The following is an 18851-nucleotide window of genomic DNA, read 5'->3' on the forward strand; positions in this document are numbered from 1 at the left end:
CTAATTTTAGCTCTTGTTAACAATTGTTTTATAATAAGCCGTGTATGAAATGTATGTACATTTAAGTAACTAAAATAACAAGATCAAATCAATTATAACTATTATAAATATTTGGAATGTGTGGAACAGGTTCCGGTAGCCCGTCGAGCATTGACCATCAATTTCCATCATGTGATCCATGCACCGACATCGATTATCGATACATAATGTGTCTGGAGTGATGGCGCAATTTTCATCAGTTTCGCAAACGCCGTTAGGATAGGCCGAGTTATAGCATTTCTGTGATAGAAAGAAAACGATTTTACATCCATTGATATATTATACATCTACCTATAAATAACTTATTATTGGGTGATGATGATTTTGATAAATTTTTACTGGGTATCCAGTGCATTCTCGAAAAAGTTAATCGAATTGGGATTGGGTTGTTTACCTTTTTCGAAATTTTTTTTTATTTATTTAGCTTTTAACGGGATTTTCAACCAGTAGTTGGTTTGCCCCAATTTTCGATATATTGACTTTTCTAAGTAGGTCTAAAAGGTAGTTGAAAACAATAAATACAAAAGCAGATTTTCGGAGAAAACATGCAGCTACGTGGAAGTAAATAACAATATTTTGTTTAAATTAGTTTTTTTGGTAGTTTTAAAATAGATAATGTTAATTGATAATGTTCGCGCGCATTTTATTTTATTTATTCATCTTCAACATAGAATTGCACAAATAATTTACTAATCTAATGATTGAATTCTACATGTATCAACAGTTTTACTTATTTGAAAATCATAAGCCTCACAAACTTCATTGAAAACACGGGAACAAATTCATTACTTTCCACCGTTTCAAAAAATATGAATATTATTGCCTGGCCGCATTTCAAGGTCAAAGACGAAAAACACGAGTTTGGTCTAAAAAAATAAAGATTATTGGAAAATGAGTTCTTGCGTGGTACCCAACACATCAGCAAAATTTCATTCCAATTAAAAATAGTCAAGTCAAAAATGGCCATTTTTTCAGCGTTTTGAGCTGGAATTCCTTTATTTTATCTGATAATAGCGCCAGTGCAGATGAACAACGTTCTTGCGCAACAACTGTTCTTTGAGTCTTGGCTAGAGTGGAAATTTGTAATGATCTGTTGGCGATAAAACTATGCTCCTGTGTTACGTCTATTAGTCTGTGCTAAGACCATCATCAATGTTTGTGACGGCTTGTTGTCGAAACTTTGATCAAGTGCCATCATTCGCTGGAACCAGAGTATAAAAATCATAATTTCTATAGTTTTTATTTCTCAATTTTAAATTTTAAATGCTGCTCTGAGAATTTGAAATGAACGAATAAAAATTCAAAATGAATATGTAGTTATGTAGAATAAAGTTGAGTAAATAAGAGTAGTAAATGTATGAAAACCGCATTGTAAACCCTCAATTGATCAACCAAAAAATCAACGCAATTTGATCAACCGGGTACAAGTGTACCCACTTAGCAATTCCATCACAAAAAGTGCTCTGATTTTGCTCAAATTTTGCAAGTTTGTTCGTTTTTTGAAAATTTATAACCTATATTTTTTATTTGCCGCTTAGGGATCCCCCTTCTGACTTAGAGTGGTTCCAAAAATCATGACCCTTGCCACGAGACCTTGTTTTAAAAAATTCGTAACTTTTGATTCACTCGACCGATTTGTATGGGGCCATCCAGATACCACGTGGACAGAAAAATACCAATTTTCAACCCCCCCCCGTCCCCCTCCGTGGACAAGCGTGGACATTTGTTCAGCCCCCACCCCCCTCCCCTGTTTGGCCACGTGGACATTTTTACATTTTGCAAATTTTGGTTTTCAACTTCATTTATGCAATATTTTTTGAAAAAGCTTACGTGAAAGGAAGCTCCAGTCTAAAGTCACCGACACAATACATACGAATTTTTAGTCGTTGCGGAAATTTGAGTTTTTCCATGGTTTTTCCGTCAATTTTCCTCAGCGTCTTAAAATCCGTATGTAAGGTGTTTGGATCTTAATTGATGTTCTACTGCAAATTATTATTATCGACTGCAAGAAAGTCCGTTTCAGCTTAACTTTCGCTTGACGATTCTTCTTTGTCCAGAGCATCCCCTACTAGCACGGTTGTTACAAAGTTGTTGTGGTAGCCGAAATATGACTAATTTCAGTCTTAATTCGGTTGCTTCAACTAAATGGACCTAAAGTGTGCTACTGGGGTCTTTGTCTAACCAGAGCACTTCAGCTTGGCCGTCTACTTCAACACAACACAAGATCTTTCCGACACGATGTGATTCGTAAAGTTTTCGGAAGGCGAATCCTTTTGGAAATACGTTGCCCATGGATACCTTTTTGTAGTGAGCTGCATTTGATGTTGAGGCAAAATGCCAACCACATTTGGTGCAAGCGATGCAATATTCGTGGATTCATCCAGGCTATGCAGTCAACATCTAAGTGTACTAACGCAGGCTTAATCTTTGCAACAAGATTTATGCCAGATATGTGCTCTCGTAATGCTCGGTTCATGTATTTAGGTCAACTTATGCCTCAGAAGATAAAATTTTATTTAAGGTGTAATTAGTCGTCATCGATTCTGCCAATTTCAAAAGAAGTTTTTTTGTTTGAAACAAAAATTCTGTCCATGAACATTAATTCGCTGTGTTCAGATTGGCATGAAGAATGCAGTATTTACGTTTTTATAAACAGAATCCCGCTTTTGAGCTCAAAAACTGCTTCCGAAATTGGGCTCTCCGACGAAAAGCTAATGACTGCTAATTTCCCGTTAAGCTCAAAAACAATCACTGATCAATGGTCAATGTTTTTAATTTCTATTTTTTGTAAGAAAAAAAAAACATGTCCACGTGGACATTTTTCATACCCCCTCCCCCCCCCCCCCCCCTTTCCGTGGACAGGCGTGGACATTTTTATACCCCCACCTCCTCTAAGCTGTCCACGTGGTATATGGATGGCCCCTTTTCCACTAGAATGCCAGGAATTTAATGAAACATGAACCGATCTCCATAATAGGGATAGTGTCCCGTAATGCTGGAATGTGTCATAAGCGTTTATCTCGGAGTTTTTCTAACCTAAGTGTAACCATAGGATAAAATTAATTGAAATTTTACATGTAGAAAGTTCTAAGTACATTGTTTACACTCTCTTTCCATCACGTGTGCAAAGACCTAAAAAATGGCATCGAAAGAGTAACTAGAGTAAAGCACCGGTTTTAAGCAGTCTAAGTGGGTCAGTGATTGTTTTACCCTATTACAAGCGATGGGTTGACTAAGTGGGGGATATCAGGATATCAATCTTCTTGCTACCTTTAGTACTTCAAGCTGTTACTACTGGAAGACACTATTATGGAGCTAAACTTTTGATTTTTTGCTTTAAGGGGACATAAACGACTAAAAATTTTGAAAAAATCATTATTTTTTATTTCAGATTTTGATTCTGCAGTCTTTTCCGCTTATTTTGATACTAAATTTGTAATGATCCCCGTGATCGGGGGAAGTGACCGAAAAACGATCATACACATAAGCATTCCAGTACGGCGTGGAACAACCTCAGCGGAATAAAACGCCGCTCCTGAAAAACCATGATTTTAAAACTTTATGTACCTTTTTCTCAGAAACTACACAACGTATTGGAACAAACTTTTTTTTGTTTTGTTGGTAGTAGCTTGGCAAAGGCTTTTATAACTTTTCAGTTCCGTAAACAAAACACAGCTTGAGAAAAACAAAAATGAAGAAAAATAGATACCTGAAAAAAAATTGTCTTCTTTTTCTTTTTTCTCCGGCTGTGTTTCGTTTATAAACCTCAAAAGTTATAAAAGTCTTTGCCAAGCTACTACCAACAAAATAAAAAAAAGTTTGTTCCAATACGTTGTGTAGTACATAAAAGGTACATAAAGTTTGAAAATCGTGGTTTTCCAGGAGAGGCGTTTTATTCCGCCGAAGTTGTTCCACGCCGCAATGGTGTGCTTATGTGGATGATCGTTTTTCGGCTACTTCCCGTGGTCGGATCATTACAAATTTAGTATCAAAATAAGCGGAAAAGACTGTAAAATCTAAATCTGAAATAAAAAAATAATGATTTTTTCAAAATTTTTAGTCGTTAAAGGGGATATGCTTAAAAGTAGGTGCGATAGAACTAATTTTGATCAGACCGAACATATTTTCACCCCCAAGGTGCTTTTTAAGCAGTCCTTAAATCTGAATTTTTATACGTCCCTATAAAAAATCTCTCCAACTTTTCCCTCTTATTCAGTAAGTTCGCGTACCTATTCGCCACCTATTTCGCTTCCTACTAATCGGCATATTCTTGCAACAACTCTAAGTTGGTTTTTTAGTAGGAAGATGAATTAGAGCTGCCTTGAGAACCAGACGAGACAGGTTGATTAATCGGGAGATGAAAATTATCACAGAGGTGGATTAGTTTGTGCATAAAATTGAGCAGCCTACAGAACAAACAAACACAAATGGACAAATTGAATGATGAATGACTTAAATCCAACGGAATAAGCAAATCAATAGATGCCTAAAATTAGTAACCCTACGATACCACGCTAAACACGATGAATAAATAGCATAATGTTAAGCGCTGTATAAACCACCAAATCACTGGATGAATCGCCTGATGTTTCTAAAAAGCTACATATTCTCACTGTTGCTGTTCTTTTATTAACGAGATCATTACTAGAGATGGTCGGGTAGCGGAAAATTTGCCCGAAACCCGCACCCGTAACCGTACTCGCCGGGTTCGGGTTCGGGTATTGAAAAAAAAATAATTTGCGGGTTCGGTTCGGGTACGGGTTCTTAATTTTTGTTTTTGAAACCGGGTATGGGTCGGGTCGGGTATCTCTATTGACCACATTTAACACTAAAGATGGTCGGGTACCCGGGTCCGTCCCGTACCCGTTCCCATCGGGTTGCGGTCGGGTTCGGGTATCAAAAATAATAAACTTGCGGATTCGGGTCGGGTACGGGTTTTTAATTTTTTTCTTGATCGGGTACGGGTAGGGTTCGGGTATTCAAATATTCATACCCGACCATCTCTAATTCATTACGCAAAAAGTGTGAAACAAAATGGTTCAGTACTCGGTCTTACAAGATGTAGATACAAGATGTATCGGGATCGGGAAGAAAAAATCTTCGTAATATGTATAATTAAATATATACAAGATTTTCGTACAAAAGATATACACAACTAATATTTAGACTTGCTTACGTTTGGTTAAACCTGTCAGTGCCACTAAGTAGAACTAATACATCCGACCAATTGGTTAAAACTACATTAAATATTGCCAATTGCAAGGAAAATTGTACCATCCAAAGTGCGATATCGCTCATAAAGTGCTATTTTAGCTTAAATCGTTTCGGTATCTTCGGCACACTTTTTCGTTATCTTCCAAGTAATAAGTGAGCCGAAGAGACCGAAACGATTTAAGCTAAAATAGCACTTTTATGAGCGATATCGCACTTTGGATGGTACAATTTTCCTTGCAATTGACAATAACAATAAAAAAACTAATACATCCGCAAGGACCAGCACTGAGCCTGATTCCCAGGAAAAAGCACTTTCACTAGAATGTGGTTGTCCGGAAACCTTCTCTTACAAGTACTTCGGTTACTTTCGAACAGCACCTCCTCGTCCAGTGGCTTTACCAGGTAGACTTTTGATAATATGTTTCATTGATATTTTTCACCGAAAACATATTATCAAAATTGTTACGGTGACGGAAAATAAAAAGCAGGTAGACTTTTGTTTGTTTGTTCTAAAACTCCGATCTTCCTTAGTTTTACGTAATTTCTCTGTTGAAATCACGCTATTCAATACTCTGCGTCTCGTCGACCGGTTCCATACAGGATTTGGCTGTTGCTTCGTACACGTCACCAATCTATACCTATAAAAATGGATTTCTGTCTGTCCCTATGTTCCTTTTAGAATCGAAAACTACTGAACCGATCGGCGTGAAAATTTGTATGTAGGGGTTTTTGGGGCCAGGGAAGGTTCTCTCGATGGCAAAATACCCCTCCCCCCACTAAGAGGGGGGCTCCCATACAAAACTATGCCTATAAAAATGGATTTCTGTCTGCTCTATGTTCCTTATAGAATCGAAAACTACTGAACCGATCGGAGTGAAAATTTGCACGCAGGGATTTTTGGTGCCAGGGAAGGTTCTTATGATGGTTAGAGATCCCTCCCCCCACTAAGAAGGGGGGCTCCCATACAAATCTATACCCATAAAAATGGATTTCTGTCTGTCTGCCCGAATGTTCCTTATAGAATCGAAAACTACTGAACCGATCGGCGTGAAAATTTGCATATAGGGGTTTTTGGGGCCAGGGAAGGTTCTTATGATGGTTAGAGACCCCTCCCCCCACTAAGAGGGGGAGCTTCCATACAAATGAAACACAAATTTCTTCATAACTCGAGAATTAATCAAGCAAATGGGACAAAATAGTACATGTGGGTGTTTTTGGAGACAAAAATTTTTTCTATGCTTAATTGAAACCTTTCTTCGTTTCAGGAGGGGGGGGGGGCTCCTAAACAAATGAAATACAAATTTCCTCATTACTCTAGAACTAATCGAGCAAATGGAACCAAATTTTTTTAATGGTGGTTTGAGACCCCTCATCCCTGTGGTAGGGGGATAAGGACTCTTATACAAATAAAGCAGAAATTTTTGCGTAACTCAAAAACTTATCGAACTCGAGAAATTTTAGATTTTTTTCATAAAACATTAATCAATAAAAAGACCACCAAAAGCTATCAATAGTAAGATTAGATATTTCAGCGCGAGACGCCCACAGGTCGCGAGTGTTACCGGCGGCCTACCGTCTGAAGCGCCGGCCACTGCGGGGGCAGCTCCTCGTAGAGATCACCTCTATCTAGATTTATTTATTTTCCTAGATCTACTGACTTCTATTTCTTTCCTTCAGTTGGGTCACCCCTGCGAAATGGTACTTTATACGGAAATATTTTCCATGAAATGGTACATCCCGCGTAAGTTTTTTCGCGAAATGGTATTCTGCGAAATTCTATATTTTGCGTTATGGTCAACCGAGAATTGATGTTCCACAAAATGGTATTCGGCGAAATGGTTTGTAATGATGGCGAATATTAAAATGCTATTCGCTTTATTTTATCAGGCTAATGAATGGGGGGAAGTTGTTTTCTACTTTACTGTGAGGAAAATTTGTATATTAAAACACCCATGAAGTCCCCAGAAACTTGCAAAACTCAAGATTGTGACAAAGGTCACCCGAAATTCATGATTTATTTACAACTCAGTTTAATTTGTGGCAATACGAAGGTTGTCGGGTCAGATAGTTACAAATAAAACACACGTACTAATGACAACCCAAGAAACATTTATGCGCTGAATAAACATTTTAGCAGCCACAATTATTCAGCCATAGCTGAATATGCATCGAATAAAATTTATGTAAACAACTGTACAATACCTATTCAGCCGAAATTGGAGAACTTATACAACCTATTTTATTCGAGGCTGAAAAGCACTTGTTAAGCAGTTATATCGCCTCTGTGCGCCTTGTTTCCAGCTTTGCGCAAATTGGTTATTTAAAAACGCGCAAAAGCTTCTATTAAGCTACATTACAGCGTCAAAGCAGCTATTAGCAAGCCCGAAGCTTGACTTAGATGTTTAAGAGCTGAAAAAAGGTTTTTATTTCTAATACTAAACCATAGTTCAGCCACAGGTTGAATAAATTCAGCTAAAAAACGTTTGATCAGCCTGGAATTGTTACTTGGGTAGCTGCTTTCAAAGCTGCAATGGAGCTTAATAGAGGCGTTTGCGTGTTTTTAAATAACCAATTTGCGCAATGCTGTCAATTCTATTTTTAGAACCAGAAATAGTTTTGCAATGATTTTTCAGTCGCTTAATTAACGTCTTATCAATCTTTATGCAGCCAAAAAATGATCTATTTTTAAATTTAAAAAATAATAGAACGCGTCATATTTATTTTGCTATGGCGTCGTATTTTTCTATGGCGTGCTATGAATTCGTATATGCAAGCTAATTAAAATTACATGTCATCTTTCGGGAATTGAACCGCCATCTTCTGATCCATAAGCACTCATCGTATGATCCGCCCCATCTGCATCTGCAGAACAGACAGTGAAAATATCCTTACACTTGAAGCAGTCGATAATGTCGATAACTGACATATTTTCACTGCCAGTCGAATTGCGAAGCTCTAAGATCTGACAGTATGTGTGCTGTGAATCGAATGAAAGCTTGGTATTAGTTTGTAAAGCCACTTTAACACCCTTAAGCTGCTTTAAAGAAGTTTGACAGCTGTGAGCCTAATGAAAGCGTCTACTGGTTTATAAAGCCACTTTAACACCTTTAAGCAACCGTAAAACGGTTCTATATTTATGGCTGTTTAAAAGCGGATCGTTTAGCAGAAAAATCCGCTATTAAGCTTATTTATCAGCTTTGGAGGAAAGCGGGTTTGGAAAAACTTAAAGTAGCTTAAACATCGCTTGGTCAAACACCATTTGAGTGTTTGCAGCTTGGATTGTCTTAAACCAACTCGTAAACAACAATTGCTCTTGCTGTTTACGGGTTGGTTTAAGGCGATCCAGTGTACAAGATTTTTTGAAAACAGACACTGATGAAGCCTGCATGTCGTAGGCGAAATATGTATCTGTCACGAATAAATATAAATAGCAGAATTTAGTTGGAAAGTTTTTAATTTCAGAAGATGGCGGTTTAATTCCCGAAAGATTTTTAATTAGCTTGCATATACGAATTCAAGTTATTCGAAATTTAAAATATAGCTTATGACGCCATAGCAAAATAAATTTGACGCGTTACATTTTTGAAATTCAAAAATAGATTATTTTTTGGCTGCATAAAGGTCGATGAGACGTTGATTAAGCGACTGAAAAAGCATTGCAAAACTATTTCTCGTTCTAAAAATAGAATTGACTGCATTGCGCAAATTGAAACACGCAAAAGCCTCTATTAAGCTCCATTGCAGCTTTGAAAGCAGCTACCCAAGTAACAATTTCAGGCTGATCAAACGCATTTATAGCTGAATTTATTCTACCTATTGCTGAACTATGGTTTAGTTTTAGAAATAAAAACCTTTTTTCAGCTCTTAAACATGTATATTTAGTGGCTGCTAATAGCTGCTTTCGAAGCTGCAATGGAGCTTAATATAGGCTTTTGCGCGTTTTTAAATAACCAATTTGCGCGAAGCTGAAAACAAGGCGCACAGAGGTTTTATAAAGGGTGATATAATTGCTTAACAAGTGTTTTTTCTGCCTCAAACGAAATAGGTTGTATAAGCTCCAAATTCGGCTGAATAAGTATACATAAATTTTATTTGATGCATATTCAGCTATGGCTGAATAATAATGACTGCTAAAACATTTAATTAGCGCATAAATGTTTGACAAATGACAAATCGTTTATTCAGCTAGTGTAGCACAATTATTGAGAATATTGACGGGTTGTGGAGAGGTTGAAGATGCGTCTAATCTGCTTGTGACACTATTATGTGAAGCAGCTGATTTACACCGCATTCTTTGGCTGCTTAATCACTTATAGAATACAGAGGCATTTACTTCAATTTATTCAGCGTCTACCACCTGTATTCAGAGTTAAATCAGCTGTGACCAAATCAGTAGCATTGTAATTCAGCTTCGGTGTTTGTTGGGAATACATTCAAATCTTTTTTTACACAGTTTATTTGTACGATTTTAGAATTAACACGGTTTTTTATGACGATTTTTCAATTAATACGGTTTATTTACATCATTTTTCGAATTAACGCGGTATTTTTCAGCGACTGTTAAATTCGAGCGGCTTTTCGATAATTTTGAATTAATACGGTTTTTTACGTCGATTTTTGAATTAACACGGTTTATTTTATGACGATTTTTGAATTAACCCGATTTTTTTACAACATTTTTCGAATTAATGCGGTTTTATGTTAAACGGTTTTATTTTACACGCCACGTATCCCCGTATAAAAAAGACTTGAGTGTAGCGTTTTTTAAATAATCAATTAAAACACACGAAAACAGTAATGACACTTTGGTTGGCAGAGTTAATTTACCTACGAAATCTGACGATGTAGTTTCATTAATAGGTTTGATATATTTGGTCGGTAGATGCGTAAAATGCCATCTGTCTAAATTGTTTATCGGGGCATTCTACTCGCCGCACCGTTCGGCAAACAGAATTCATCATCTCTTTTATTCTCTAGTGTTCTTAAGGACTTAAGGGAAACTGCGAGTTTGACGTCTCATTCGTTGCTCATAAGGATGATGGGAGAACAAAAGAGATAAAACTGTATTGAATAATATGGTATGTGAATGTTAAGTGCTTGACTTTTAGAATCGCTGAAATCAGTGTTGGAAAATGTGATGGATTGCTTAGTAGCGAGGCGGCGATTCTCCTCAGCAGCTGAAAATGTACGTTTTTGGATAACAAATTTTAATTCATCATATTTCTTATCGGAAACACAGTAAATTGTGTTTGTGTGAAGTAAATCTAATGTTAAGTGATTCACGATGATGTTCTGAACAAAAGATTTTGAAAATATGAATAAAAAATTCCATTTTTGGCTCATTTATTTTCAACTGATTAAACTAGGTGACACTGATTAACTCGTTCCTTACCCTAGTTCGCGGAAAAATTCTGCACAAGCACATCGAAAATGAGAATCTATCACATCTTGCCATCAGTAAAAATTTGCTAACGGTTCTCGTGTCATAAAACGGTTCGTGAAGAACGTGTAACTGTCGATCGTAAGCTAAGATGCGGAGAAAAAAGTCGTCCGTATAGTGGTAAGGATCACAAGCGCGTAATTGGGACTTTCGACGGTAAATCAAACTCCTCCGTTCGAAAAATGGCAAGAAAAACTGAATCAAAGCTAAAGTTTCGGGCAGAAGGTCAAAACTCGAACTGGACTTGAACTCGTACGTTCAAGGTTCAGAAGGCCCCAATTGAATACAAATAGAATAGAATCGAATCAAAAGCTGACAAAACCTAGATGTTGCACTATGAACGGCGAGACCTACGTGAAAGCGGACTTCAACCAAATTCCGAGGAACCAGTATTTCACTGCAAAGGATAAATGTGATGTTCCAGAGAAACTTTGGAAACAGCAGACGTCGAAGTTTGTCGAAAATTTTTTGTGTAAAGCGGAGTACACTTTTCTTGGCCACAGATACCATGAATGGATAGGTATAATTGGAAAATTGACCTGAAAGCGACTTCTTCCTCTTCTGAAGTCTCACAACCGTTCTATGATTTTTTGGCCTGATTTGGCTTTTGGCCATTACGCAAAGGACGTGCTGGAATAGTTCAAGGCATATACATAATTTCGTGCCGAAAGATCTCAGACCCTCAAATACACCGGAGTTGCTGCCAATCGGGAAATACTGGGCTATTATGAAGCAGAATCATCTGAAACATCCTAAAGTAGTCAAAACAGTTGAAGAAATGATGAAAGCATGGCTAAATATGCAAAAATTCATGGGTTGGGTTAAGCTCAAAGTACGGGCACAGACAAATAGATATAATACTCGTTTTTCATTCTTTGCGCCGATTAAACCGTCATTTCAAATTTGGGCTTAGTTGGGAATGTCTCCGTATTCGTCAAAGTTGCGCTTTTTAACGAACGGAGGGGAATGCCACATAAAAAATACTTGCTAGTTCGAGGGATACTCCTGTTGCTATTTGATTTTTGGGAATGTTCATAGATGCTACTAGTGTTCAGGCAAAATGTGTGGTATGATAATTTTTGTTGACTTTTCCATCAACTGTTATGTCTGCTTGTCTGTGGGATGGGCATTCGGACCGCCCAGTTACCTTCGAGGTACGATGCAGGTCTAACAAGCCAGTCGTCGTATGTTCGAATCTCGGCTAGGAGGTGTGCTAGATAGAGTCAGTTTCACTAGCCCCGTAACTGTCCTGTACTGTCTGTCCAGTAGGCCTGTCGTGGAGTCTGTTGATAATGAAGGTTAATGTCTAAGGACGGTTATGCCCAAGGTTTTGCGTGCATTCCCGTATCCGAATGCATTCGAAAATAAAATAAAATAAAGACGCCAAAACTTGTAATTGCTTCATTTTATACCCTGAAAATTTGATGGCAATCGGATAAAAACTCGAATTTTGCTAATTTTTTGTGTGTGGCAATTTTACCATGAACACCCTTTATAGCTATTACAGATATGGATGATTGTAGTGAAAATAGGACCAATATAGGTGATAGCACAAATAATGGCGCCCCTACCCAACTTGTATCCTATTTCAAGACAAGGTTAAGGAAAATCGATTCTTTCAAATTAGTGTATGACCGGCCGTTATGGCTTCGGCTATAACTCGTATAAGCGTAGATACCAATAACCCCCCCCCCCTCACCTTTCCACTCTTTCCCCTCCATTTTCAAAAAACTTTTCATTACTTTCCCCTAACGTCCCTTCATCAATTGTAGAACCACCGTTTTAAAAGAATATTAATACATGCTTGACCGCATAAGGTCAAGACTAAAAATCAGAGAGGTTGTGTAGAAGACACGACCGCATATAGGTGACGCAGGACTACGTAAGTCTCTTTGTGGCGATAGTAGCATATGTCCACAGAACAGAAGTGGAAGTAGAAATCCAAACACATACATGCCACTTTCTACAGATACTAGCGAACCTGGCGGTAGCGAGTCACTTTTTTCCACGAAAACACACGAACGCATACGAATGCACACGAAAGCATGTGAAAGCTGCTATGCGATTGGTAGCGAGCGTTCTGCTTATATTGCTGTTATTCGCTTCTATGCGAAAACCTTCCCAAAGAAAAATAAAAACAAAAAAGACTCGGTTACCAGTTTTGATCGCCGAATCGTTCGGACTTCCACTTCTGTTCTGTGATATGTCCATGCATGTAATAATAATAATACATGTAATAATGTAATAATAATTCTTCATGTATACATGCTAACGGGTGGCAACTAACATTTTGGAATTTATTTCTCAAGCTGTCAAAAAAAGACAAAGATATTTGAAGAAGATCTGATTTCATTCATGGATCAAAAGGTCTGTGCCAAAAAGGAGAAACAAAGATCTGATTTATTGAAATTAACGATAGGGCAAGTTAACCTATAGTGGACCATTTACCTATAATAAACCTCGGGTACAGTTTCGGCGTTTATTAGCTTGCGTTTCTTATTTCCGAGGATATATGACATGAAACAGAAAGTACTAAATATACTAGAGTGATACACTGTAAAAAATTATTTTTGGCAAAAATAAAAAAAACATGAAATTTTCAAAATATTATAACTTATTTGCCCTTCATTCGCCAGCAATAAAACTTTCAGAAAAAGTAGTGTATATTGTTACCTTTAACATGTAAAAAACTAAAATTTAAAAAAATGCACTTATTTAGATATTTAACTTTTTAGTTTTATTTTCTTATTTTTTCAACAAAAAAATTTTACGGTGCACATATTTTTTTTAGAAAGGCAATTTTATTATCTACAACTTTGCTGAATACACTATTTCGATCAAATAAACCATTTTTCCAATATAAAATATTTAATGGATTAGCACCATTTTTGGTCAGGCCCTTTTGAAAAAGCAGTCGACATCTTAAAAAAATACCTGACATGATAAAATGACATCATTTTTTAAGGAGAACACTTTTGCAAAGTTTCAGCTAAATCAAAAATGATAATTTAAAAAATATGTTATTTTTTCATCACTTGGCGTGGAATCCCTCACTGCACAGTTCAGTTTATAAAAATTTAGCTGAATTTATTGATTAATGCCACAAAATCGACATTTTCAACAAATTAGGGTCCATTTTATGGTTAACAATGCGAAATGTTGCCATTAGTGGACCTTCTCCATGCAAAATACACTAGAATTCCTATAATGGACACGGTCGCTATCCTATTGTAAACCATATGGTCCATTAAAGGAAAACGGACATTCCAACCTGTTTTAAAAAATGTGTAAAATATAGAGAATCGCAATATAAATTGATATTTTTTGAGGGTCAATCGAAAGTTACTCGTATTGTAAGTGCCGTCGGTTGCGTGTTTAGCGTTACCAGTTTAAAATAATTCGTGGAAAAAAACTACTCAAGTACTAACTGGTCCACTAATAATTAATTTACCCTACATTATGCATTCTTGGGATGGCTGTTCGGCGAAGCTTTCATTTGATCCGACATCCGGATCCGACAACAGGAGCGTTGTACGACCGTCATGTCAACTTTACGAATGCATCTCCTGATTCTACCAATCAACTGTTTGTCATTCGTGGTTGTCCAGTTATTTTTATACACTAAGGAGTGCAAAAAAATTTTTCGATTGGGCAGATTTGTCGGGTTGTGGCTTTTGAGTACTAATGGGATCGACTGGGCGTTCAGTATGAATTTTTTGTAGAAACGGGATCAAATTTTTTTTCAAATATTCGTTCTGGTGCGCATCTTGATTGATAGCCAAACCAGAGGGAACCTCTCCTGGAAATGGTAATGTACAGCATCGTTTTCTGTTCAAACTTATGTTTAAACTTGTATTATATGTTCGGAAATGCAGCAGAACTATAAATGGAACAGTACCGATCATTTCCGGCAATGTGTGTCTTCGAAAAAGGAAAATAACTTTCATCGTCCAAAACAAAGCATTTTCCGGAATAATTCTTTAACAACCACCGGCATTGGGAGTTCAGCGTCAAAACCTGTCCCTCAGTGTATTCTGGAGCTCTTGTCTCCTTTCGGCACTTCATTCCGACTCTTCAATGTGTTGCAGATGTACTGCTAGCACCAGTTGCGGCATCCCGTAGGCTCACAGAATCCTTGTTGTTGAAGGCACGAGAAAGAGAACGAAATCCTTCTACATCCAAAATTTTGGATGGTCTTCCACTTAGGATTGGGCAAAATTCCCGAAAGTATCAATAATTGAATATCAATATCAAATCCGCCGCTTTACCGATACCGTCGATATATCGTTCGTGAAGCATCGATATTAGATTTATCGATACTATTTAAGGCGGCATTCTGGGATTAGGAAATGCTACACAAAAAAGGGATTCATAAAAAATAAAAACAGCTCTATGTCGGGCACGTCTCTTTGTACGGAAAACTGCACTCGTGTACCACCTGCCACAGCTGTTCGCGCCCGACTGTATCGTATGCTGCCCGGGAGTCCACAAAAATATTACGGGTTGTACTCCCGATACATCTGGATGACCTGCCGAAGACTAAATATTTGATCGGTAGTAGCACGGGCCTCCATAAAGCCCACCTGGTACTACCCTACGAACTCTCCTGCCACCGGGGATAGACGATGCAAGACAATCTGGGAGAGCACCCTGTTGGTGGCTTTGACCAGCGTTATGCTGCGGTAATTACAGCAATCTATCCGAGATGGGACAAACCACACCCGCAATTCACTCGTCCGGCAGCCCTCAAACCATCCAGTGATGTGTCGTTGCTGGCGGTTCTTGGCCATTCCTGCAGAGTTTCGCCAGAAGTTACTCCTTTCCGGTTCTAGCTCTTCTCGATCTCTATCCCACCCCCGCCACTTTCGCCGGTATTATGGCGTGTAAAAAGCTGGAAAGTCTTTGTTAATGCTGTCAACGCCCACTCTTCACACTCTCTGTGCTCTCTGGTCAGTTCTGAATTGCTGAAAATCGCGTATCGTATGCACTTACTGTACAATAAGCGTCAAACATGTAAGTGACATTGTTCAAGGTTTTGCATAAGAGTCAATTCTAATAAAGTAAATTTGAGAATTAAGCTTAGTAGATACCTGAAAAGAAAACAGCATCATCAGAAAAAATCCTTAAAATATTGCTTTCTTCAGCATTTCCTGGCCTAGTTTTAGCTTATATTTTTTCAGCTGCATATCCCGCTTTATCAAAACAGTATCGGAATGAAATTATCGATTTAGCATAATATCGACGTCGTAAGTATCGATGAAATATATCGAAATATCGGCATTCGAGTATCGATATCGCGGGTATCGATATGGTATCGCCCAATCCTACTTCCACTACCTTGCTTGCGAATAGTTGTTGGGATTCTCGGATAAGAGAGTCGCTGATTTTCCTCGCTTTGAGAATTCTGCGTCACGTCACATGCACAAATGCAAGACAACAGTTTCGAACAAATTCTTGCAGTACAATCTGGCAAAAGGAAGGGATGACCGCTCACTTTTCGATGACGTTTCACCTTCAGGACATCAATTTGGACTAATTTCAATCTTAAATGTTAAAGGCGGTTGAAGGAAAGGGGTGGTTTTATTCTTTAAGAAAGTTGCTTACCTTCAGTACATCACATTGAACTAAGTTTAATGCTGAAATGAGATGGGGGGCTCCGTAGCCGCAAGGTTATCGAGTCTGCTTTGACAAGCGAGTGGTCGTGGGTTCGAATCTTAATAGAATCAAGCCATTCGAAGTCAAGTGACTTTAGCATGGGTTTATTCTCAGGCCCCTCCATTTACCCATCCTTCACGCTGAATTCTATATTTACCCTCTGAAGCCTCTTGTCAGTGCAAATGTCCCTCCTATAGTTAAGTGTACTGGTCAGAGGTACGAATGAGTCCTCGCCAGGGACGGTTATAATATGGGATAGTACTAGCAGCGAGGAATAAGTGGGTAAAGTAGATCAAGCTTTGAAGGAAGGGTAAACCCCAATACACACAAGCACGCATAAAATTTAGTAAGCATATCGCTCATTCAATAGCGATTATAGCAAAAAAGAAATGCAGTGCAGGTCATATGGGATATAGCAAACACCCGGGCGATATCACAATAGATCAACTATACTGGTCGCAGTGATGAGTCCACACATGGAAAAAAATGCTGAAACGATAACATTGGTTGAAGAAGAGGGGTGGTTTTGCACTCTGAGGTACTTCTCAAGCACAGATAGGGGGGCTCCTATAAAAATGAAACTCAAATTTCCTCAAAACTCGAGAACTATCAAGCAAATGGAACCAAATTTGTCATGTGGGGGTTTCAGAAGGTAGGATATTTTTCTATGGTGTACTGAGACCCTTTCCTCTTCTAAGATGGGGGCTCCTATACAAATGAAATACAAATTTCCTCAACTCTAAAACTAATCAAGCAAATGGAACCAAATTTGGCATGTGGGGGTTTTTGGGTTTTTTATTTTATGATGATTTAAGACCCCTCACCCCTGTGGTAGGAGGATAAGGTCTCTCATACAAATAAAACAGAAATTTTTGCGTATGTGCCATATTTTCTGCTATATAACAAGCGGTAAGCTGTGAAAGTAAACTAGTAAAACCTTCTCGGAACAAAAGATAGTGAATCTAGTGATGTCCGTTAATCGTTCGATTAATTCAACTAATCGAATAACTATAAAATTATTCGAATAATTTTTAATCGATTACCGCCAGCACGAGTAGTTGAATTAATCGAATAGTTCAAAGGAAATAATATGAATGCGAATAATCCCCGAATAATGGCCGCTAATCGTTCATAATCGTTCGATTAATCGAATTAATGAAAAAAGTATTCGAATATTTCTAATCGAATACCACTAGTACGTATAGTTGAATTAATCGATTAGTACTAACAACGCTCGCCGATTAATCGGTAATCGAATAATTGAAAATTTCGGACATCACTAAGTGAATCGACGCCGCTAACTTACGTGCCCGTTGTCATTCATGTCAAAAGAAAAGCACATTCGAATGGCACGTCATATTTGCGATGAACGTGCTTTGGCTTTAATGTAATTTGTAATCTATGACCCTTTTAAACGCCACTAGCGAGTTATAGTAAGATTATTAAAAAATGTCAAGCTACGCAAAATCATATTTAAAACAATAATCTGTGGGCTGGTTATTCATTACTATTTCAACCTTTATGATGCACACAAGTGATTTTTAAAAGAAATCTCTATGTCTCAATGGTTGCAGCCGTTGTACTTATGAACCCCCGTCCACGTATTTTCAAAGCCATTCAATGAAGAGTAGAATCTGAATATTTCGCTCTTTTCTTTTAAATATTCACTTAAACAATGGCACTCACAGATTCTTATAAACATACATATGCTAGAAATGCAGTTTACATTAGTCTTTGATTTAATGATCTGATATTGTCCTACGTCACGCTTGCGTACAACCCTCAGGGATGTATACCTTGTAGCTTTTTATGACCTTTTTATTTAGGCTTTGCATGGACTAGAACATGGTTTTCCCCATTCCTATTTTCCGTTTTCCCAACTAATGTTCTCGAATTATTGAGAAAATTTACCTGCATGTTCTTAAAAATATATTTGTTCTAAGATACTTGCGTCAAGTGTTATAAACTTTAGAAATCAACTAATCATACAGTGGAAAAAATAGGACAAAACACCCAAAATGGAAGTTGAAGTTTTTTATGTATTATTTATGTACGAATGTAGACCAACCAAATAACTATACTCCAAAATTTCAGAGCACTGATGGGAATGTTTCAGCCTTTTAAATTTTTTTTTTTGAATTATAACTTTGTGAGACAACTCCCGACATTTTTCATTCAACGTTTGTTTCGAAAAATTGTTTTTAACCATATTCTTTTATGTATTTCCATACATAGAAAACGTGATTTGGTATTAAACTTGCTATGGATTAGTACCATGTTTTGAAGATTGACGAAAACCAATTACACTGTTTGATTCGATGATATTCGATGATATATTGAGGAATTTGGACAAACACAAACACATACATACCGAGAGATTTTTGTACCCCCGAGGGGATACTGCAATCCTAGAACGTCATCACTACGTCCTCTAATTATCCCAATGCAAAAATACACAAAATAAAAATAATAGTTCAAGCAGTTATAAAACATTTCTTAGAGA

General features: G+C 37.5%; 1 protein-coding gene across 1 annotated transcript in view; it reads right to left on the reverse strand.

Moving 5' to 3' along the window:
• Window positions 1-69: 69 nt before the first annotated feature.
• Window positions 70-18851, reverse strand: part of LOC128745790 (prion-like-(Q/N-rich) domain-bearing protein 25) — a 32170-nt gene continuing 13388 nt past the window's right edge. The window contains exon 5 of the mRNA XM_053842866.1: window positions 70-279. Coding sequence (XP_053698841.1) covers window positions 70-279 — 210 coding nt within the window. The remainder of the gene's footprint in view (window positions 280-18851) is intronic.

This window comes from Sabethes cyaneus, chromosome 1 (genome assembly GCF_943734655.1).
Source record: "Sabethes cyaneus chromosome 1, idSabCyanKW18_F2, whole genome shotgun sequence".
Taxonomy (NCBI): Eukaryota; Metazoa; Arthropoda; class Insecta; order Diptera; family Culicidae; genus Sabethes; species Sabethes cyaneus.